Genomic DNA, 22,340 nt, shown 5'->3' on the forward strand with positions numbered 1-22,340 from the left:
CCTTAGAGTGTCGGGCTTCAGGTGTCGGGAGGGAGTTGAAGGGATCTTCATCCAGGTTCTTTTCTCTCAACACATTTACCAAAGTAGACCCTACCCTTGCATTGAAGTCGCCTGTTATCTTGACCTAAATAACAGGGAAGATGTTGGAGCAGATCATGAAGAAGGCCGTCTGGAATCACTTAGAAAAAAGGCTGTAATCACTGAAGGGCAAGATGGGTTTCTCCAAAACAAGTCATGCCCGATTAATCTCTTTTTCAGTAGAGTTACAAGCTTGGTAGATGAAGGAAATGCAGTGGGTGTAGCACATCTTGCTTTCAGTAAGACCTCTGGAAAGGCCTCCCATGGTTTCACAAACAACTAGTAAAAAGTGGGCTGGATAATACTCCTGTTCGGTGGATTTGTAATGGTTTGAGCGACAAAGGGTGGAGTGTCGCAGGGTTCTGTCCTGGGCCCAGTACTGCTCAACATGCGTATCATATTTTCAGATGACACCAGATTAGCAGGTATAGCTGACAGTCTAGAAGATAGGATCAGAATTCAAAATGGCCTGAACATGGTGGATAGCTGGGCCAAAACTAACCTAATTAATTTCAACAAGAATATATGTAGAGTAGTACACTTAGGAACGATAAAAATGCCATGCACAGGTACAGGGTGGGCTTGACAGTCATTCATATGATGGGATCTTGGAGTGTTAGAGGACTACAAGTGGAACATGAGCCAACAATGTGATGCAGCAGCTGAAAGGACTATGGGATTTTGGGCTCCATCCTAAGGAATATTGTGTCCTTCTTTCTGCTTTGGGGAGACCTCACCTGGAACAACACTGTGTCCAGTTCTGGGCACCACAATAAAGGCTGGAACATGCTCAGATTCCATTTCTGATTCTACGTATCAATTGAGAAATGGTTCTGACTGACCAACCCGTCATCTCTAGAAAGCTTACAACTGTGGCATGGAGGCCTTGGCCCTTTCCCTTTCAAACAACCAACAGGAATGTAAATCTACTTTAAAGAATTTCTTGTTATTCTTTTTCTTGATCGCTCCCATGTGAGAAGGGAATCTTTTCTTCTTCCGCCAGGGCCCAATCGCCTTTGAGGACGTGGCTGTGGATTTCTCCCTGGAGGAGTGGGTTCTCCTGAATCCGGACCAGAAAGCCTTGCACAAGCAGATCATGGAGGAGATGAATGGGATTGTGGCCTCTCTTGGTAAGGCTCCCTCACTGATGGGGATTTCTGTTTCAAAAGGCAGTATTATCCTAAATCATCACAGTCACTGAGGGTCTGTAAGGCAGGGCTTATGTCAGAAATATGTGGCATAAGAGTAACAACAACAACAATAATAATAATATAACATTAGTGCCAATTCAGACTCAAGTGGGAAGATTACCATAACTGGAGTCAAAGCATATTTCCCCTCTCTCAAATATATTATATATTACTGTATTTTATATTGTACATTATATACACTATATATATGTAATAAATATTATATTATTAGCATAGCATGTTACTAGGGGGAGGGCCCCAGAGCATCAGTTGGGCCTCCAACTGATGGCACAGTAGACAAGATGGAACTGTCTTCCTGGTTCCCCCTCTCTCCTAACGTTTCGCCCGTATTTATGGCAGGTATCCTGAGAGGTGGGAGGTATATTGGAAACTAGGCTAGTGAGGTTTATAGATCTGTTTTTCCCATATACCTGACAACCTCTGAGGATGCCTGCCATAGATGCAGGCAAACATCAGGAGAGAATACTTCTGAAACATAGCCATACAGCCCAGAAAACATGGCCATACAGCCCAGTGTTTACAAAAAACACTAACTACATTTCTTAATAGTCAATGACTGGGTCTGAGCTACTCTCTGTTTCCATCTCTTCTCGGGTTTAAAAGGGAGGGGAAAATTCCAAGCCCTACATCTCTCCTGACACACAAGCAGAGAGAGGTCTCAATGCACACAGCACACACGGAGATATAAAAGTCAGAAATCTTGCACCATTCTACAAAACCAATCAGAATGAGAAAAAGAAATGAGAGAAAGAAAGAGAAAGAAGAGAACAAATAGATACATCCCAACTGTCAATCAGGAGACAAGGGGGAGGGATTCCCTCAGCCTCTTCTGAAACTAGCTCCCTGTTCCTCATTGGGGACTGCAGACTTGAGCAGCGTGGGGTTGAATCACAACAGATGGATCAGCAGCTCTTTCCTCTGGTCCAGTCTTGTCCTTCCTCACAGACTGGGATGGTGTGGAGGCAGTCTCTTCTCTCTCACGTGGGATGTTATGTGGATGCCACTCTATCTGGCCGAGTCCTACAGACATCCCTTTTTTGTTCCCTTTTCTGCCTTCATCATTGTTCTCCACCTTTTCTTTACAGTCACGGTTTTGCACGTTCACAGCTTTGTCAGGCAAATCTATCCCTTTGGAACTCATATTTACAGCCAACTTCCATAAAGTGTAAGAGTCCCATTTGGCAGTTGATGGGAGAAGTGTATCTGTATCATCCGGCGCAGTCTGTCTCCCACCGGGATCCACGGCTGTTTCTCTCGGCAGCAACATACAGTGGGTCTCTCTGTGCACCAGACACCTGCCAGGAGGGCCACTGATCTGTGCATGTGCTTTCTTCTGCGTGAGTATGGCGACGAAGAGAAAGAAGGTCGTTGGATCCATGGAGCAGAAACCTGGACAAAGGAGAGACAAGGCAGAAGGTAGCCAACAACTATGGTGTCGAACGGGTAGCAGTAGGAGAATGGAAATGGAATCGATTGCAGATAGAAAAATGGTGTTCTCCAAAGTTACCGATGGTGTGCTGAAAGAGAGGAAAACAATGAAAAATGTGACTATGAAAAAGTTATTGAAGCTTTGTATGTTTGGTTTACGCAGCTGAGAGACAAAGGTGTGTGTATTTCAGGGCCTATTTTACAGCAAAAGGTATTGCGTTTTCGAAAAGAATTTAATGAAGGGGAATCAGATTTTACAGCAAGCATTGGCTCGACAGGTGGAAGAAACGTTATGGAATCCATCAGTTAAGTGTTTGTGGTGAGAAGCTGTCATCAAATTTTCAAGAAATAGAGGCATTCAAGAAAGAAATTCAAGGGGAAAAAAATTCAAGACTTTGTTGAAACTGAAAGCCTAACGGGTGATCAGATGTTTGATTGTGACGAGACCGGCCTCAATTGCAAAATTTTACCGAGCAAGAGTCTTGCAGCCAGAACTGAAGGGAAAAAAATTCAAGACTTTGTTGAAACTGAAAGCCTAACGGGTGATCAGATGTTTGATTGTGACGAGACTGGCCTCAATTGCAAAATTTTACCGAGCAGGAGTCTTGCAGCCAGAACTGAAGCAGCAGCCCCAGGCTAAAAGCGTAGTAAAGAAAGGCTGACAATGTTAGCATGCAGCAGTGCTACAGCAAACCACAAAATGGACCTCGCAATGATTGGGAAGCCCAAAAATCCAAGAGCCTTTAAAACAGTTTCAAAAAATGCTCTTCCTGTAAAATACTACAATCAAAAAAGTTTGTTGATGACCAGTGAAATGTTCAAAAGACTATTATTATTATAATAACTATTATATTCCGCCCTATCTCCCCAAGGGGACTCAGGGCGGATCACAATACACATACACGGCAACCATTCAATGCTGTTTGGAGACAGGACAGAACAGAATAAGACAAACAGAAGGAGGTGCGTAGTCTTGAAGTCCAGGTTTTTGGTGCCTTGGAGGCTGATGTTCTGCTCAGATTCAGTCACGGGGGTGCTGTTGCTTCATTCTCTGTGACAAAGAGCCATCAGAACTTCCTCCACCTTCCTCTTGGTCACCGCATTTCTGGGCTTGTTCTTTATGGTGTTTTAAAATACCTCCCCCACAATTTGCGTTACCTCATTTCTCTATTTACAGCTTGTAAACTGTTTTCGAACTGCTTAGGTAAACAGTGAGCTGGGCTGGAGGTCGAGCGCTCACCCCCGACCGGGCTTCGAACTGGCCACCTTTCGGTTGGTGGATCTTATTACTGCTGTTGATTTACCAGTTGTGCTACAGCCCAGCCCTAAGGAACTTGTTCTTTCCACGGAGGAATTTTTGAAGGAAATTTACCTGCCCAGGAAAGTGGTTTTGTTGCTAGACAATGCCTCAACACACCCTGATGCAGAGGAGCTTCAAGAGGGGGACATGAAGGCGATGTTTCTGCCACCGAATGTAACCGTCATATGCCAACCGATGGATCAGGGCGTTTTGGAAGAGCTCAAAAGGAACTATTGCAGGAAGCTATTCTCGGCAAGGATAGAAGAAATGGAATAAGTTGATCTCGCAAAGATGGCGAGACTTGGCAGCGGAGAAATGGCAATCGCTGGAAAAGCAGGCAAGGGTCACAGATTTTAAAAAATCTTCACAAGACTGAACTTTTTATGGATTTAACTTCCAACAGTGTTGTTTTATGCAATTCTATATTTATAGTCAATTTTTTAGTAGTAAATATTTTTGTAGTCACTGCTTTCAATACATTGCTATGTTTTGGTGCTAAATTTGTAAATACAGTGATTTCTTCATAATGTTACCATGTATTGAACTGCTTTTCCTGTCAATTTGTTGTAAAACATGATCTTTGGTGCTTAATTTGTAAAATCATAATGCAATTTGACCTTTAATAGGCTTTTCCTTAATCCCTCCTTGTTATCCAACATTTTCACTTATCCAATGTTCTCCTGGTCAGTTTATGTTGGATAAGCGAGACTCTGCTGTACTCTGAAATTAGGTATGGGATCTTCTACGTTGGAGTGGAAAAATCAAACATTAAGGGAGCATGGGAAAAGAGAACTGGGATTGGGGGAGAGAACTACAAAGGAGGGAAGATGGTGAAATGGGTGGTAGTTGGTAAAGTCTAAAGCTAGAGAAAAAGGCAAGCATTTGGATGTGAAGGGAAAAGGCATCCATTCCCCAGAGAAAAGGAGACGGAATAAAAAACCAGGCTGGGCTGAGCAACAGGGAGCCTCTGGAGCGTATGCTACTCATCTCTCTCTTAGAGGCTCCAGGCAGACAACCAGGGTCCATCTTCACTGAACAAGGGGAGGGGAAAGGACAACATGTATATCTCCTTTTCCTCCATGTCTGTGTTATTTTAAGGATCATTTCAATTCACTCCTTATCCCACGTCCTTAGAGTCTTTATGACGTACACTGAAGAATGATTGTTTATGTTCTTCTTCACAGTAGATAACGGGGAGAAGAGCCATGTATGCACCAAGTACAGGAAGCATTTGGGACACAACTGGGCCTTTCGTCGAGACCAGCAAGCCCACAGAGAAGATGGAGGTTCTGCCAGAGAAAGGCCCGACAAATGCAATGTATGTGGGCAGTGTTTTACCCAAAATGTGGCACTTGTGCTTCACAAGACACTTGATGTTGGGAAAAGCCATCTTAAAGGGAAAGTATCTGCAAAATGTGTGGTGAAACACAAGAAATTTCACACAGGTCAGGAACAATACAGATGCCAAGAGTGTGGGAAGTGTTTTGCTTCCAGTTCAGCCTTGGTGAGGCTCAAAAGACTCCACACAGGAGAGAAGCCATACCAATGTCAGGAGTGTGGGAAATGTTTTGCTGACAGTTCAGCCTTGGTGATGCACAAAAGAAGCCACACAGGAGAGAAGCCATATAAATGCCATGAATGTGGAAAATGTTTTACTCAGAGTTCAGCTCTTAACAAGCACCAGAGAACACATACTGGCTAAAAAACAGCCATTGTGGGTAAATGTCTGATTTCAAACAGGACCCTTTGAGAAGTTCTGCGTCAGATTTGGTGGAGTCCCCGTTCTTGTCATTTGAACCTGTAAGTTGGAGGTCTGTTCTCTGGAGCAGCAGAAAGAAAGCTCTGTGTGAAAATCCCTCAGAGCAGTGGTTCTCAACCTGTGGGTCCCTAGATGTTTTGGCCTTCAACTCCCCTAAATCCTAACAGCTGGTAAACTGGCTGGGATTTCTGGGAGTTGTAGGCCAAAACACCCGGGGACCCACAGCTTGAGGACCACTGCTTCAGTGTCAGTTCCTGGAAGGTGTAGGAGACAAAGATAGGCTCACACAGCTTGTAGCCATGGAAAACTTTATTGAATCCGCCTTGCCAAAATGGCCGCAAAGCTTCTACTGCCCGTCTTCCGCTCTTTCCCCTCAGTATATTGGGTGGTTGCTTCCCTCCTCCCTTCACGTCTCTTCTTCTCCATTCACACCTCCCTTTCCTTTTGTCCTTTGGTTTGAAGACCAGACCCTGTCATAAACCAGCCTTCCCCGCCAAATGGTCTTCTTTATCCGATTTGTTGTAGTCAGGTGTGAAAAGAACAGCTTGGAGAATGCTGATCTTTTTGCATCCTGACATTCAGAGAGTTAAATATTAAGTTAAATCTTGTCACCTCGTCTGAAAAGAAATAAACCATATGTGATTCCATCACTTGTTCTTCTGGTCTTAGTTTCCAGCTCCATTTTCACCTTGGTTTAAATGTCCAGTTTGTGAACGTTGTGCCCCTACAGACACATCCTCTGTTTTCCTCTTTAGTCAGGACTGGTCAGCTTGAATATTGTAAATAGCCGTTATGGGAGGGATCCAGAGTTAGCCCCTTCCCTTTCAGACAGTGGCTCTCAACCAGTGGTCCACGGACTACCAGTGGTTCGCAAGAACTAAAATACGGTCTGCCTTCTAAGCTTCCCTTCCTTTGCTTTCTTTTTTCTTGCCCTTCCTTCCCCTTTCTTCCTTCTTTCCTTCTATCCTTGTCTTCTTGTCCCTTCCTTTGCCTTCTTTTCTCTTGCCCTTCATTCCTTCCTTTTTCTCTTCCCTTCCCATCCTGCCCTTTGCTGCCTTTTCTCTTCCTCTTCCATCCTTTTTCTCTTCCCTCCCTTTTCTCCCCTTTGCCTTTTCTCTTGCCCTTCTTTCCTTTTTTCTTCCCTTCACTTCATTTCCTTTTCCTTCTTTTCTCTTGCCCTTCCTTTTCTCTTTCCTTCCTTCCCTTCCTTTGTCTACTTTTCTCTTGCCCTTCCTTCCTTTTCTCTTCCCTTCCTTCCCTTTGCCTTTTCTCTTGCCCTTCCTTCCTTTTTCTTTCTCTTCCCTTCCCTTCCTTTGCCTTCTTTTCTCTTGCCTTCTTTCCTTGCTTTTTCTTTCTCTTTCCTTCCCTTCCTTTGCCCATCATATGTTATGGACTGGAGTAGAGTACAATATATGTCTCATTTGATGCCTCAAGAACTTGAATGTATACTGTAATTGTTTTTCTTAATCTGTTTATCCTATTATGGTTATATTATTGATGTACTCTGATTGTTTATGTGAGTTTAATATGTTGTAAGCCGCTTTGGGTCCAGTGAGGGAGAAAAGCAGGATATAATTCATCATCATCGTCATCATCATTATTATTTTCTCTTGCCATTCTTTACTTCCCCTTTTCTCTTCCCTTCCATCCCTTTGCCCTCTTTCCCTTGCCCTTCCTTCCTTCCTTCCCTTCCCTTCCCTTCTTTTCTTTTGCCCTTCCTTCCTTTTTCTCTTCTCTTCCCATATTTTCCTTTGCCTTATTTTCTCTTCCCCTTCCTTCCTTCCCTTCCCTTCCTTTGTCTTCTTTTCTCTTGTCTTCCTTCCTTTTTCTCTTCTCTTCCCATATATTCTGTCATGCCACGAGCAGGCAAAACATTACCTGCTGCCCTGTCTCTTTAAGGTTCCAAAGGGGCGGAGCTTAGCCTTGGCTCCTGCCAGCCTGAAATGGCAGTTATTTTTGTCAGTTAGAATTTGTCAGTTGGTGAGGCTCTGGAAGGAAGTGTAGGAAGTAAAAGGATCACAGAAATTCACGTCACGTTGGAACTGTATTCAAATTAGATTAAAAAGCCACAGGCTACAGCAATAGAGAAAGCCATGTCAACAACACTGCATTGAAGTCACCTCAAAGATACAAAGAATCCAATCATAACAAGACTTTATACTCTGTGGCAATATCTATCCAGAACTGCATAGACTCAAAGATTTCTTTCCTCACAAGAGACTTCATAGTGGCAACAAGGGGAAAAGAGATCAATTTTGTCTATTAATAAAATATTTTGTTTTACATAACACAGTGTCCAATCTGTCCTTCGTGCTATGGGTCCTTCCAGTTCATTTAGTTAACCATGGAGGCAGAACATATTCCTTTGCCTTATTTTCTCTTCCCCTTCCTTCCTTCTCTTCCTTTGTCTTCTTTTCTCTTGTCCTTCCTTTCTTTTTCTCTTCTCTTCCCATATTTTCCTTTGCCTTATTTTCTCTTCCCCTTCCTCCCTTCCCTTCTCTTCCTTTGTCTTCTTTTCTCTTGCCCTTCCTTCCTTTTTCTCTTCTCTTCCCATATTTCCCTTTCCCTTCTTTTCTCTTCCCCTTCCTTCCTTCCCTTCTCTTCCTTTGCCTTCTTTTCTCTTGCCCTTCCTTCCTTTTTCTCTTCTCTTCCCATATATTTCCCTTTGCCTTCTTTTCTCTTCCCCTTCCTTCCTTCCCTTCCCTTCCTTTGCCTTCTTTTCTCTTGCCCTTCCTTCCTTCTCTTCCTTTGCCTTCTTTTCTCCTCCCCTTCATTCCTTCCCTTCCCTTCCTTTGCCTTCTTTTCTCTTCCCCTTCCTTCCCTTCCCTTCCTTTGCCTTCTTTTCTCTTGCCCTTCCTTCCTTTTTCTCTTCTCTTCCCATATATTCCTTTGCCTTATTTTCTCTTCCCCTTCCTTCCTTCCCTTCTCTTCTTTTGCCTTCTTTTCTCTTGTCCTTCCTTCCTTTTTCTCTTCAGCAGATGGTGAGGTCAGAGTGGAAGAGCAAAATATTCTTCCGTTGTCATGGTCCGATCACCACCTGATCAGTTTAAGACTCACTGTGACCTCAAACCTCCGCAGGGGTGGTGGACCCATTAAGATGGTCCGCCCCAGGAGACTGATGGATCCAGATGGATTCTTGAGGTCTCTTGGGGATCTTCCTGTCATGGAGGCTGACGATCCTGTCGATGCCTTGGTAGATCGCTACAATAGCGAGATGTCCAGGGCAATTGACATGATCGCCCCCGAACGTCCCCTCTCATTGCGAAGAGTCACTTCGGCTCCCTGGTTCACGGAGGAGCTGGCAGTGATGAAGCGCTCGAGGAGGGGACTAGAGTGCCACTGGCGGAAAACTTGTAGCGTTTCTGACCGAGCACGGGCTAGAGCCGCTATTAGGGCCTACTCCGCGGCTTTGCGGGCAGCCAGGAAGACCTTCACGACTGCCCGCATAGCGTCTGCAACTAACAGACCATCGGAGTTGTTTCGGGTCGTCGGGGAGCTCCTTCACCCTCCTGAGGGGGGAGGGGCACCCGAAGACTCGGCAACTCGGTGCAGCGAGTTCGCGCACCACTTTGCAGACAAAGTCGCTCAGATTCGCTTCGACTTGGATGCTAGTTTTGTTGCAATGCCAAAAGAGGTAACTGAGGCACCTGTCTGTTCAAACTTGTGGGATTCGTTTCAGCTTGTTCGCCCGGATGACGTGGACAGGATCCTTGGGGCGGTGAGAGTGACCACTTGCTCTGCAGACCCTTGCCCCTCGTGGCTAATTAAATCGGCCAGAGGAGGGTTGGTAGAGTGGTTTGTGATGATAATTAATGCCTCTTTGGATCAAGGCAAATTTCCATCTGTCCTCAAACAGGCCATAGTGAGGCCTATATTGAAGAAGGCCTCCCTTGATTCGGCCATTCTAAACAACTACAGACCAATCTCGAACCTCCCTTTCTTGGGCAAGGTCCTGGAGCGGGTGGTTGCCTCGCAGCTCCAGGGTTTCCTGGATGACACCGATTTTCTGGACCCATCGCAGTCTGGCTTTAGACCTGGTCACAGTACTGAGACGGCTTTGGTCGCCTTGGTGGATGACCTCCGCAGGGAGCTGGACAGGGGGAGTGTGACCCTGCTGGTTCTCTTGGACATCTCAGCGGCTTTCGATACCATCGACCATGGTATCCTTCTGGGACGGCTCTCCGGGATGGGCCTTGGGGGCATGGCTCTGTCGTGGCTTCAGTCCTTCCTGGAGGGCCGTTCCCAGTTGGTGAAGCTGGGGGACTCCTGCTCGGACCCCTGGCCTTTGACCTGTGGGGTCCCGCAAGGTTCCATTCTGTCCCCCATGCTTTTTAACATCTACATGAAACCGCTGGGAGAGGTCATCCGGAGTTTTGGAGTTCGGTGCCATCTCTACGCAGATGACACTCAACTCTACTACTCCTTTCCACCGAACTCCAAGGAAGCCCCCCAGATACTGAACCAGTGCTTGGCAGCTGTGATGGGCTGGATGAGGGCAAATAAGCTGAAGCTTAATCCCGACAAGACAGAGGTCCTCCAGGTCAGTCGTATGTCCGATCGGGGTATTGGGTGGCAACCTGTGCTTGACGGGGTCGCACTCCCCCTGAAGGCGCAGGTCCGCAGTTTGGGGGTCCTCCTGGACTCAGCACTGACACTTGATGCTCAGGTGTCGGCCGTGGCCGGGAGGGCCTTTGCACAATTAAAACTTGTGCGCCAACTGCGACCTTACCTCGTGAAGTCTGATCTGGCCACGGTGGTCCATGCCTTAGTTACCTCTAGACTGGACTATTGCAATGCACTCTACGTGGGGCTGCCCTTGAAGACGGCCCGGAAACTCCAACTAGTTCAACGTTCGGCAGCCTTGCTTCTAACTGGAGCAAATTATAGGGAGCGGTCAACCCTCCTGCTTAAGGAGCTCCACTGGCTGCCATTCACCTTCCGGACCCAATTCAAGGTGCAAGTGATCACCTACAAAGCCCTGAACGGTTTGGGACCCTCCTACCTTAGTGATCGCCTCTCCCCCTACGAACCTGCACGATCTCTTCGTTCGTCGGGGGAGGCCCTCCTCTCGCTCCCACCTCCGTCACAAGCGCGGTTGATGGGGACGAGAGAGAGGGCCTTCTCCGTGGTGGCCCCCTTCCCGGCTCTGGAACTCGCTCCCCAGGGAAATCAGGCAAGCCCCCCACCCTGGTAGCATTCAGAAAGAGCTTGAAAACCTGGCTCTTTACTCAAGCCTTTAGATAAAGATTGCTAATCCAGAAGCAATCTGTATCTGTGACCATTCTTGTACCGGTTTGCACCTTTTACCTTTGTCAACTCGATATAGACACAGGGTCTATTCCCATCCCAATTTGCACTTCCAGAATTTGCAGCACTTTATCAGTCACCTTGTGTTTACAATATTTATATGGTGCACCTTACCCAGTCTACTTTTACAATCTCTCAGTTTTAATCCATGTTTTTATTAGTTCTTGTTTTTTATTGGCTAATGTTTAATTTTATTTTTTTGTGTGCAAGTTGTTGTCTATTGCTGTGTTTTATACCGCTACTGTTTTTATTCGGGCTTGGCCCCATGTAAGCCGCCCTGAGTCCCCTCCGGGGAGATAGAGGCGGGGTATAAAAATAAAGTTATTATTATTATTATTATTCCTTCCTTCCCTTCCTTTGTCTTCTTTTCTCTTGTCCTTCCTTCCTTTTTCTCTTCTCTTCCCATATTTTCCTTTGCCTTATTTTCTCTTCCCCTTCTTTCCTTCCTTCCCTTCCCTTGTCTTCTTTTCTCTTGCCCTTCCTTCCTTTTTCTCTTCTCTTCCCATATTTTCCTTTGCCTTATTTTCTCTTCCCCTTCCTTCCTTCCCTTCCTTTGTCTTCTTTTCTCTTGCCCTTCCTTCCTTTTTCTCTTCTCTTCCCATATTTTCCTTTGCCTTATTTTCTCTTCCCCTTCCTTCCTTCCTTCCCTTCCTTTGTCTTCTTTTCTCTTGCCCTTCCTTCCTTTTTCTCTTCTCTTCCCATATTTTCCTTTGCCTTATTTTCTCTTCCCCTTCCTTCCTTCCCTTCCCTTGTCTTCTTTTCTCTTGCCCTTCCTTCCTTTTTCTCTTCTCTTCCCATCCTTTCCACTACCGAGAAGGAAGGCCCTGTCTCTCATCCCTGCCAATCATGCCAGCGAAGAGGGCGGGATTGAGAGCAGGGCCTCTCCAGACGGTCTTAGACTCCGAGATGGTTCATAAGAGGAGAGACGTTTGGACAGGTAACCCATCCAACACAGGCTGTGACCCTGTGCCCTGTTTGGCCTTGCGACTGACAAGGAAGACCTCTGCGTACAGATGACATTGAACTCCAAAACTCCACATGATCTCTCCCAACGGCTTCATGTAGATGTTACACAGCGTGGGAGACAGTATTGAACCCTGCGGGGATTCTGGCAAGGGATTCTGCTTTTCCTGCCTGGCAGAAGGGGGTTGGACTAGATGGCCCTCGTGGTCTCTTCCAAATATACTATTCTGTGAATCTCTGATTTGGGTAAGAAGGCAAGGGCCTAGAGAAGTGCGGGTTCCTCTCTCTGGATGACCCCAAAAAGGGGCTGGAGAGCGACCTGCGGAGGATGGTCTGGCTGGTGACGCTGCTTGGAGAGAATGGGGCTGGACTCCACGACCCACGGGATCAGTGGTTTCATGGCGAAAGAACACACATCTCCTCCTCCTCCCAGTCAGTTTGGGTTGTGTGCTGAGGGGCTAATCATCTTCAGACCACGCAGGAATAAACAACCAAAGCACCCCCAACAGATGGGCATGCCGTCTCTGCTTACAAACCTCCAAAGGAGACTCTTATGGATTCCCGATAGGAGCAGACTCCACTACTGAACAGCTCTTACCTTCAGGAAATGCTTTCTGTTGTGTAGGTGAGGCCTGCACAACTAGTCAGTGTTAATGAGTGATGGAAGGAAAGGAGAAGCAGAGGAAAACACACACACAAGACCCCTGCTAGACAGGCAGGTGAATTCAGTCCTCTCACGGCCTCCTCCAGCTATACAATGGGACAAACTGTCTCATAGGCAAGGAGTGGATTCCAACCCCCAAAACACTGCAGAGTCCTGGTCACAGTTTCACAGCCTCTGGCCTTGTAAAGTAGTTCGTCTCTTTGAATAAACACTCTTGAGTTCTGAATTTCATCCAAAGTCCTTGGAGGTTTTATTCTTGATTTATTCACTACTTATAACTATTTACAGGTCTTCTGTTAATATACAAAGATACTTAGAAAAACAATAAGAACGAGTAAGAGCTGTTGGAGAGTGGCCTAGGCTGCCTCAGAGTGTGGTGGAGTGTCCTTCTCTGGAGGCTTTTCTGCAGAGGCTATCTATCGGGAGTGCTTTGATTGTGCCTTCCTGCATGGCAGGGGGCAGGACGGGGTGGCCCTTGGGGGTCTCTTCCGGCTCTAGGGTCCTAGGAGTCCATTCCAGGAGTAGGCAACACGGGGTCTCATGGATACGCCTTTCCTCTCCGTCCACCTCTCATCCTGACCACGGCCAACCCTTTTGGGATCCAACGTTTCCTTCCTGCCGAGGGAGAAGCCCTTCCTTCTTTCCTCCAAATTAAACATACCCAGCTGTCTCTCTCCGCCTGTCAGGTTCTCTTCTCCCAGTTGTGCTGTGGGTCTGTCTTCCAAAGAAAGCACCAAGACACACGCGGGTAGATTCCAACAAGTTTTATTGTACTGAATACCAGAACCTTCTTTTGTGCCACATATATAGGGACTCTTACATACCAGAGGGTCATTGATGTTTTATGGCCGGCCTGCTTTATGGCTGGCATCTGTTCTTTGTCCGCTGAGCAGAGATGTCAAGGATTGGAGATCCTGACATCACGCCCCCCCAAAAAACCGTCCTCCCCCCTCGTGTGGAGGTTTGTGTGGGTTTTGAGCGTGAAACCTCTTGATGAGTGTGGGTGCATTTATGTCAGAATCCCTGACCCATTCTGATTCACTGAGGGGGAAATGCTTCCACCTGACGAAATATTGGAGAGTGTTTTTCCTGACTCTGGAGTCTAATATTTCCGCCACCTCATAGTGTTGGTTGCCGCCTATCATGATGGGTGGGGGCGGGGGCTTGGCTGGGTGCCAGTGGGAGCTCTCGGTAGCTGGTTTGAGGAGACTGAAGTGGAAAACGGGGTGAATCATCCTGTAGGACTGGGGGAGTTCTACTTCTGCGGTGACTTCATTCACTAGTCTTTTGACCGCGAAGGGGCCAATGTATTTGGCTGCCAACTTCTTGGTTGGCTGCCTTCCCTTGAGGTATTTGGTGGAGAGGTAGACCTGTTGCCCTGGCTTGAGGTCCCAATCTGGTCTCCTGTGTTTGTCCGCTTGGTGTTTGTAAGCTGCCTTGGCCTCGTCAAGAGCCACTGTTGGTAGTTGGTGTAACATCTCAGGTATTGTTCCAGCACCTGGTTGACCCTCTCTGTTTGCCCGTCAGTCTGGGGGTGGTATGCCGTGCTGAGGGCTTGTTTGGCCCCTAATTGGCGTAGGAACGCTTTCCAAAATCTGGACACAAATACGGAGCCCCGGTCCGAAATGACCTTCGAGGGAGCCCCATGGTGCTTATAGCAGTGTTCAATGAACAATTGCGCCAATTGCTCTGCATTGGGCATGCTCCTGCATGGGATGAAGTGTGCCTGCTTGGAGAAGAGGTTTACTATTACCCAAATCACGGTCTTCCCATTGCTGGGGGGCAGGTCTACAATGAAATCCATGCTGATGTGTTCCCAGGGGGCTGCTGGGGTTTCTAGGGGCCTGAGGAGCCCTGATGGTTTGTCCCCTCCCCCTTTCACTGTGGCACAGACTGGGCATTGGTGAACATACGCCTTCACATCCTTTCTCATGAGAGGCCACCAATATTTCCTCCGCACTAAATGCAGAGTTTTTACAAATCCAAAGTGCCCCGCTGTTTTGTTGTCATGATGATCGTGAAGGACCAGTTTCCTTTGGTCCTCAGGGACATACGTTCTGCTGCCTTTCAGCCACACCCCGTCCTTATAATCTAATTCCTGATAGTGTTCCCTGAGCCAGGGGTCCCTGATGTCCTTCTCTGGGGGAGGGGTGGCCTCTGGTCCTGTCCCCTCTTTCTTCGCCTTGCTCCTCGTGACCACCCCCATTCCCAGCTGGGTGTTGGAAAAGATTGTCCCCATTGTGTGTTGTTTATCTGCGTGGTACTGCGGCAACCTGGATAAGGCATCCGCTAGGAAGTTTTCCTTTCCAGGCAGGTACTTTAGCTCAAAGTCAAATCGGGCAAAGAATTTGGCCCACCTCAGTTGCTTTGGGGTCATTTTGCGTGGTGTTTGGAGTGCTTCTAGGTTTCTGTGATCCGTGTACACTACAAATTTGTGAGGGGCTCCTTCCAAAAGGTGCCTCCAGGCTTCTAAGGCAAATTTGACTGCGGCAGCCTCCTTTTCCCAGATGGGCCAGTGTGACTCTGTTGTGTTGAACTTCCGGGAGAGGTAACTACAGGGGCGCAACATGCCCTTGTCATCCTTCTGGAGTAACACTGCCCCCGTGGCTGCGTCACTGGCATCTACTTGTATGACAAAGGGGTGTTGGGTGTCTGGGTGTTTCAGGATCGGCTCTGAACTCATGAGAGATTTTAGCATTTCAAAGGCCTCCTGGGCCTCCCTGTTCCAGGGCAGTTTTGCGCTTGGTTTGGGCTTGGCGTCTGATTGAGCTCCCCCTCCCTTTTTCTTCGTTTTGAGCATGTCAGTGAGGGGCAGGGCTACCTGGGCAAAGTTGGGTATGAATTGCCTGTAGAAATTTGCAAATCCCAGGAAGCTTTGTAGGTGCCTCCGTGTCCTGGGGGGCTCCCAGCCCAGTACTGCCTGCACTTTGCTGGGGTCCATCTCAATGCCCTGGCTGGAGATGCGGTAACCCAAGTAGTCTAGTTTGTCTTGGTGGAATGCACACTTGGGCAGCTTGACATACAATTGGTTGGCCAGCAGTTTTTTTAGTACTTGTCGTACTAGGGGGACATGAGATTCAAGGTCATTAGAAATGATGAGGACATCATCCAAATAACAGAGGACAACTTTACCTAGGTGTTCCCTGAGCACTTCGTTAATGAGATTTTGGAAGACTGGAGATCCGGATTTTAAACCAAAATTCAAAACTAAAAATTCGTACTTTCCATAGACAGTGTTTATGGCTGTCTTATATTCGTCCCCTGCTCGAATTCTCACACGATGAAAAGCTTTCTTCAGGTCCAGTTTGGTAAAGATCTTACCGGTGCTAAGTTGCGCCAGCATGTCTTTAATCAAAGGGAGGGGATATGATTGTGTGGCGCTGATTGCGTTTAGGTGTCTATAATCGGTGACCAGCCTCAGTGAGTGATCTTTCTTTTCCCTGAAAAAGACTGGCGCACCCAAGGGTGACATGGAAGGGCGAATAAAGCCCCTGGCCAAGTTCTTGTCTAGGAATTCTTTCAGGGCAACCCTTTCTTTGGGAGTCATGGGGTAGGTTCTTTGTTTGGGCATGGGGGAGTTGGGCAAGATCTCAATAGCACAGTCTGTATCTCGATGGGGAGGGAGTTTGTCACTCTCCTTGTCATCAAAGACCTCTGCTAAGTCTGCATATTCTGCTGGTATCCGGGGGCACCCTGCCTCGTCCCCCAGTGTTTGAGAGGTGGGTGTGTTGCCCCCTCCCGCCAGTGGGTGAGTTGGGCTTCCTGCCATGTGCCCGGGGTCTTCCCTCCCCCCTTCCTGTTCTCCAGTTGAGGTGTTTGTGTTCCTCTTTGGCCCCCCGACCTGGGCTGTGCTTCCTGCCATTTGCTCTGGGTCTTCCCTCCCCCCTTCCTGTTCTCCTGTTGAGGTGTTTGTGTTACTCTTAGGCCCCCCTTCCTGGGCTGCGCCTTGTGCCATTTGCTTGGGGTCTTCCCTCCCCCCTTCGTGTTCTCCTGTTGCGGTGTGTGTGTTGTTCTTTGACTCAGCGCTTCCTGCCATCTGCTCTGGGTCTTCGGAGCCCCCTCTTCCCCCCCCCCTCCAGTGGGCAAAGAGTGAGTGTGCTGCATCCCTCATCGGCCCCTCCCCTCTCGCTTGCCTTCAGGTCCCGTAAGTGGTCCCTGCATGCCGGGTCTGTGAAACTGATGTCCCCCTCCCTCCATTTCACCATGGGGTTGTGTCGTTTCAGCCAATCCAAGCCTAGGACCAATTTGTAGCGAACCGTGGGCGCAATTATGAACTGGATGGCCCAATGGTCTCCCACCCGCAACAATACTTGTTCAGTCCTGTATTTACAGAGCCCCCCTTTCATTTCGCTCCCATCCATCTGCACAAAGGTTATTGGTGAGCGAAGCTTCACTTTGGCCAACCCCATCCCAAGTGCGACCTCAGGCTTTATTATGGATTTTGTGCAGCCTGAGTCCAGTATTGCCCGCATGGGCGAGTCTGTTCCAGTCCCTCTTTTGCCCAGCTGCACCTTCAGCCAGAAGGGGGAGTCTGTGCCACTCACCACGGTCTTGGAGCGTCGCTTCCGTGCTGCCTGGGGCGGGGAGGATTCACTGCCAGTCTCTGCTGCTCCAGCGCGCCTCCTTCCTTCTGCCTGGACGCCGGCGCGCTTTAATCCAGGCAAACCTCGTTTCCCGAGAGCTGTTCGCTGCCAGAGGAGGCATCTTGGGGTCCATCGCAGGGGGTCTCCGGCCGTTTCTGCTGCTTTGCTGCCAGTGCTGTTGCGCTGGTCTTCTTCCCTGGGTTGAGGTTGGCCTTGGGCTGGCCTTCTCCTGTCCTGCGTCCTGCAGGTTTCTTCCCGCCTCCTGGGCAGGAGGTGGCCAAATGCCCCTCACCTCCACACCGTAGGCACAGGCCTATCTTCCACCTCCGATCCTTCTCAGCCGGATCAAGCCTGTCCCTGTTCTTCGAAGGGGCACGGCTTCTGCCCGCAGTGCTTCCGGCTGAGGGGGTTTGCTTTTGGCGGAAGTTTTTGATTTCCTCCTTCAGCACCTCCCCCTCGCCAGCCGCTTCCACCCATCTGTCCAGGGTGCCCGGGTTCTCCCTGGCCAGCACCCATTCCACCAGGTCTGGCCTCAAGCCCTCCTTGAACACTTCAATCCTATAGGCTTCGTTCCACTCAGGTAGCAATGAGGCCAGCCTTCTGAATTCCAAGGCAAAGTCCTGAACGGAGCGGGCGCCTTGCTTCAGGCTCCTGAGTTTCGCCCTGGCTTTTTCCTTGCGCAGGCGGTCTTCAAAGCGGGATCTCAGTGCCCCCATGAAGGCATCCAAGTTGTTGAGCTCCGGTGCCCTCATGTCGTACAGCGCCAGGAGCCATTCAGAGGCTGCTCCTTCGAAGTGGTCGGCCACATGTTGGACCTTGTCCATTTCGCTTTCAAAAGAGCCTTCCCACTTGCTCATGAAGGTAGCCACTCTCATCAAAAAGAAAGGCAGTTTCTCTGGGTCCCCATCAAAGGTGACTTGCAACTTCCTCTCCTCTCTGTAGTGCCGGCCTCGCTGCCCCCCCTCTCCCCCAGTCCTTTGTCTGTAGGGGGAAGGGGCTGCTGCGGAGAGGCCGGGGGAGGTTACCGGAGGGGAAGGAGCGGCCGCTGGGAGGACGGAGCTGGCGTTCTGCCCCCTGGGGCTGCCCTGTTGTGCCAGGATCAGGGAATGGACCATCTCCCGCAGTTGTGCTATTTCTTGCCTCATCTCCTGCATTCCTTGACTCTCCGTCGGGTGGGGGTTGCCAAGCTCCCAGGCGGTGGATGGCTCGGCTCTGTGCGGCCTCTCCGGCCCCGCTGGCGTGACCCTCCATTGCGTGGCCACGGTTGGGGGGAAGTGGCTGCGTCCACGGGGGTGTGGGATTCTTCCCTCTCCCCTCCATCGGAGCTTGCTTCCTCCGAGAGGCTGAGGGGTTCCTCCCTCGTTTCTCCGTCGGCGCTTGCTTCTTCTCCCCGGGAATATTCCAATTGGTTCTCTCTCTCTCCTCCCTCCATGTTGCTGTAGGTAGGAGCTAGAGAAAGTAGGTGATTCAGTACAAATTGTCAGGTTCTCTTCTCCCAGTTGTGCTGTGGGTCTGTCTTCCAAAGAAAGCACCAAGACACACGCGGGTAGATTCCAACAAGTTTTATTGTACTGAATACCAGAACCTTCTTTTGTGCCACATATATAGGGACTATGTGTTGTCGAAGGCTTTCATGGCCGGGATCACAGGGTTGTTGTATGTCTTTCGGGCTGTGTGGCCATGTTCCAGAAGCATTCTCTCCTGACGTTTCGCCCACATCTATGGCAGGCATCCTCAGAGGTTGTGAGGTACCTCATACCTCACAACCTCTGAGGATGCCTGCCATAGATGTGGGCGAAACGTCAGGAGAGAATGCTTCTGGAACATGGCCACACAGCCCGAAAGACATACAACAACCCTATATAGGGACTCTTACATACCAGAGGGTCATTGATGTTTTATGGCCGGCCTGCTTTATGGCTGGCATCTGTTCTTTGTCCGCTGAGCAGAGATGTCAAGGATTGGAGATCCTGACATCGCCCTTCTCTACATCCCGTCTCTGGAGATATTCTGACCTGTCAATATCCGTCTTGAATTGTGGGACCGAGACCTGGAGACAGGGTCATTCCAGGTGAGTCTGACCAAAGCGGAAGAAAGGAGGCCGTGACTTCCTTGGATATAGACAGAATCCTCCTATCTGGAGTCAGCCTGGAATCACATTGGCTTTTATAGCTGCTACATCATAATCTGTTTTTAAAAATAATTTATATTCAAATACAAGAAAGAAAAACAAATGCATATTTATACAAATTACAAATACATTTATTATTATTATTTTTTTTAAAAAAATTCGTACATCCTTTTACAGCAGCCACATTATATTCAGTACAATCTACAATACATTAACATTTGGCATCTACTGTTATTTTCACGCTTATACAGATTTCTTACCCTCCCCCAAGTCACTTTTTTTATTTATCATCTGTCCAAAATTCCTTTTCATTCCCTCTTGAGGAGGTAATTCTGTCTTTCTTTTTGAATCCTCTTCCAATACATTTTCTCCAGACATCATCACAACCACTTTGTTTCTAAATCCCTCTCCACGTCAACCTATCATTTCTTCCCAGTTTCCATACTTCCTTATACCATTCTTCTATCTCTATATTTATTTCCCTTTTCCAATTCCTTGCTATAAGCTGTCTTGCAATTGTTAATGCGTTTGTTATCGCATCTTTGTCCTCTTTTTCCAACTGTTTATTATTATATAATGAGAATAAAGCCATGCTAAGACTTCTTTCTATTTGAATGTTCATTGTGTCTATCTCTCTTAATACTTTTCCCCAGAAATTATTTCTATATTGACACTGCCACCACATATGTATGTATGTTCCCGATTCTTGGCATCCTCTCCAGCAATTGTTTGAGTAGTTTTTATTTATATTTCCTATTCTTATGGGTGTGAGGTACCATTTCCATATCAACTAAATAATAATTTTCTTTAACACATATGGATATATTTTTCAAGTGTCTTTGTCCCCATAATTGTAACCCCTCTGTTGCATTGATTTTTATTCCTATATCTTCTTTCCAAATCTTCTTGAAGGTGTTATTCTTTACTTTTCCTTTGTTTTTTTCAATTAATATTTTAGAAATTTTACTGGATATTCCTTTCAAATTTTTATGTTCCTAATCTTTTCTTTCTTCATTCCAACCTTTAGCCAATCCCCTATTTTATCTAAGTTTTTCCCCTTAATTTTTTATCCATCATATATATATATATATATATATTGTTTTTTGGAAATGTCTTTTCCATTATAATTGGGGTTATTATTGAGCCATCTGTTATTAACTTTCTCCTGTATTTGTTCCATATTTCTAATGCATTACTCAGCATTGGGTTCCTAGTTTACCTTATTTTTTTTTCTCATAAACTATTTTAAAACCTATTCCGAATTTCTTCTTCCACTTTTCCTGAATCCATTATTAACTATTCTACATCCTCCTTTTCATCATTCCTTGTATAACCAATCTCAGTCTGTTTGCTTTCTAATATTTTTTGCTATGAGGAAGCGCTAATCCTTCTTCTTTTTGAGATCTGTTCTGTAACTTGTTTAGTCAATTTCTTTGACTGCCATTACAGTATTTATCATTTGTCCAAATGAGTCTCCTTTGGGGTGGAGAAAGGTGGGGTAGAAATGTTGCAAAGAAATAATGTATTCAACTCTTCTTCTGTAATCTGAAATGGCGTTATAAATATAAGGTATATGTAAGTATAAAGTTTATCCCCAGAAGCATTTTCATTTTTAGTATTGCTGTCTTTCCAAACAAGATAGATGTGTATTAATTTTTTTGAACTATTTTCCTCAATGCTACTACATTTACCTCTTCTATTTCTTTTAAGTCCTTTCTTATACTTACTCCCAGGTATATTAATTTGTTCTTGATTCTAATTCCCGTATGGCTCTGTTCTATAAAGTCTTTTTCTTCTTTCTTTGTATAATATAAACCCGTTGTTTTCCCAAATATCTTTCAATGATCCTCTCTCCTATCCATTTGACCTACCCAGATATTTAATCAATAACAATGTGTCATCAGCAAATAAGCTCACCTTCTGCTTTTCCTTTATTCCTACACCTTCTACATTCTTACTTTTTGGATGGCGTTTGCAAATAATTCTATCACCATAGCAAATAAAATGGTTCTAATCATCCTTTTATTCTACTTCCCATTCCAAATTAATTCATAATCTCAATCAAAGCATTAAATATATCTAATGCTAGTATCCCCACTTTTAACTTCCTCTCTTGAGACACACAAATTTTGTTTCATACTCTCCCTATCAAACACAACATTTGTCTTCCTTTTACAAACCCAGATTGATCTTTTCATATATACTTGTACATGAATTTATTCATTCTATTGGCTATTATAACTGATAAAAACTTTGCATCCTGATTAACTAATGATGTGGGCCTGTTAGACCCTGGGTCTGTTAAATCTTTTCATATTAATATTATGAATGACTTCCTCCACGATTCTGGTATTTTCTCCACAATCATTATTCCAATATACAATTCTAATATTGTTGCAGTCAATATTTCTCTAATACTTTTGTAATATTCTGTTCCCAATCCGTCCAGACCTGGAGCTTTCCTGGCTTTATTTCTGTCCTCTTAATAGGTTGTTCTGATAATTCTTAATATAAATTACAATTTTGGCATTTTTAAGGAAAGGACTACATAAGAAACATTAAAGCTTCAAGGACACATAACCTACATAAAAAGAACAAAACTAATAGAAAAACCAATCTACAAAACTCTTGCTGCATGCTGATTTTTATCTCGATTTACTCACTTTAAATCATAGAATCATTGAATCCCAGAGTTGGAAGAGACCTCATGGGCCATCCAGTCCAACCCCCTGACAAGAAGCAGGAAATCGCATTCAAAGCACCCCCGACAGATGGTCATCCAGCCTCTGCCTCAAAGTCTCCAAAGAAGGAGCCTCCACCACAGTCCGGGGGAGAGAGTTCCACTGTCGAACAGCCCTTCTCACCGTGAGGAAGTTCTTCCTGATGTTCACGTGGAATCTCCTTTCCTGTAGTTTG

The 22,340-nt window shown here is 46.6% G+C and overlaps 2 protein-coding genes across 3 annotated transcripts in view; one reads left to right on the forward strand and one right to left on the reverse strand.

The window, feature by feature from the left end:
• The first annotated feature begins 612 nt into the window (after positions 1-612).
• On the forward strand, positions 613-5,895 carry LOC134294922 (gastrula zinc finger protein XlCGF71.1-like). 2 transcript variants are annotated; one of them, XM_062966791.1, is made up of 3 exons: positions 613-1,208; positions 3,922-4,354; positions 5,202-5,895. In XM_062966791.1, exons 2-3 carry the CDS (start codon positions 4,309-4,311, stop codon positions 5,717-5,719), a joined length of 564 nt encoding a protein of 187 aa, XP_062822861.1. In that variant the 5' UTR covers positions 613-1,208; positions 3,922-4,308; the 3' UTR covers positions 5,720-5,895. The 2 variants fall into 2 exon arrangements, with proteins under 2 accessions (XP_062822861.1, XP_062822862.1); XM_062966792.1 differs by lacking the exon at positions 3,922-4,354 and having other exon boundaries at positions 629-1,208; positions 5,202-5,893.
• Positions 1,936-22,340, reverse strand: part of LOC134294916 (gastrula zinc finger protein XlCGF57.1-like) — a 48,189-nt gene continuing 27,784 nt past the window's right edge. The window contains exon 3 of the transcript XR_010001528.1: positions 1,936-2,678. The gene's annotated coding sequence lies outside the window, so the exon portion shown is untranslated. The remainder of the gene's footprint in view (positions 2,679-22,340) is intronic.

This window comes from Anolis carolinensis, unplaced genomic scaffold (assembly GCF_035594765.1).
Source record: "Anolis carolinensis isolate JA03-04 unplaced genomic scaffold, rAnoCar3.1.pri scaffold_29, whole genome shotgun sequence".
Classification (NCBI taxonomy): Eukaryota; Metazoa; Chordata; class Lepidosauria; order Squamata; family Dactyloidae; genus Anolis; species Anolis carolinensis.

Coding starts and splice junctions, on each gene's coding strand:
- LOC134294922 (XM_062966791.1), top strand. CDS start 4,309: ATGGCGAGACTTGGCAGCGGAGAAATGGCAATCGCTGGAAAAGCAG. Junction 4,355..5,201: donor GGCAATCGCTGGAAAAGCAG/GCAAGGGTCACA, acceptor TCTTCTTCACAG/TAGATAACGGGGAGAAGAGC.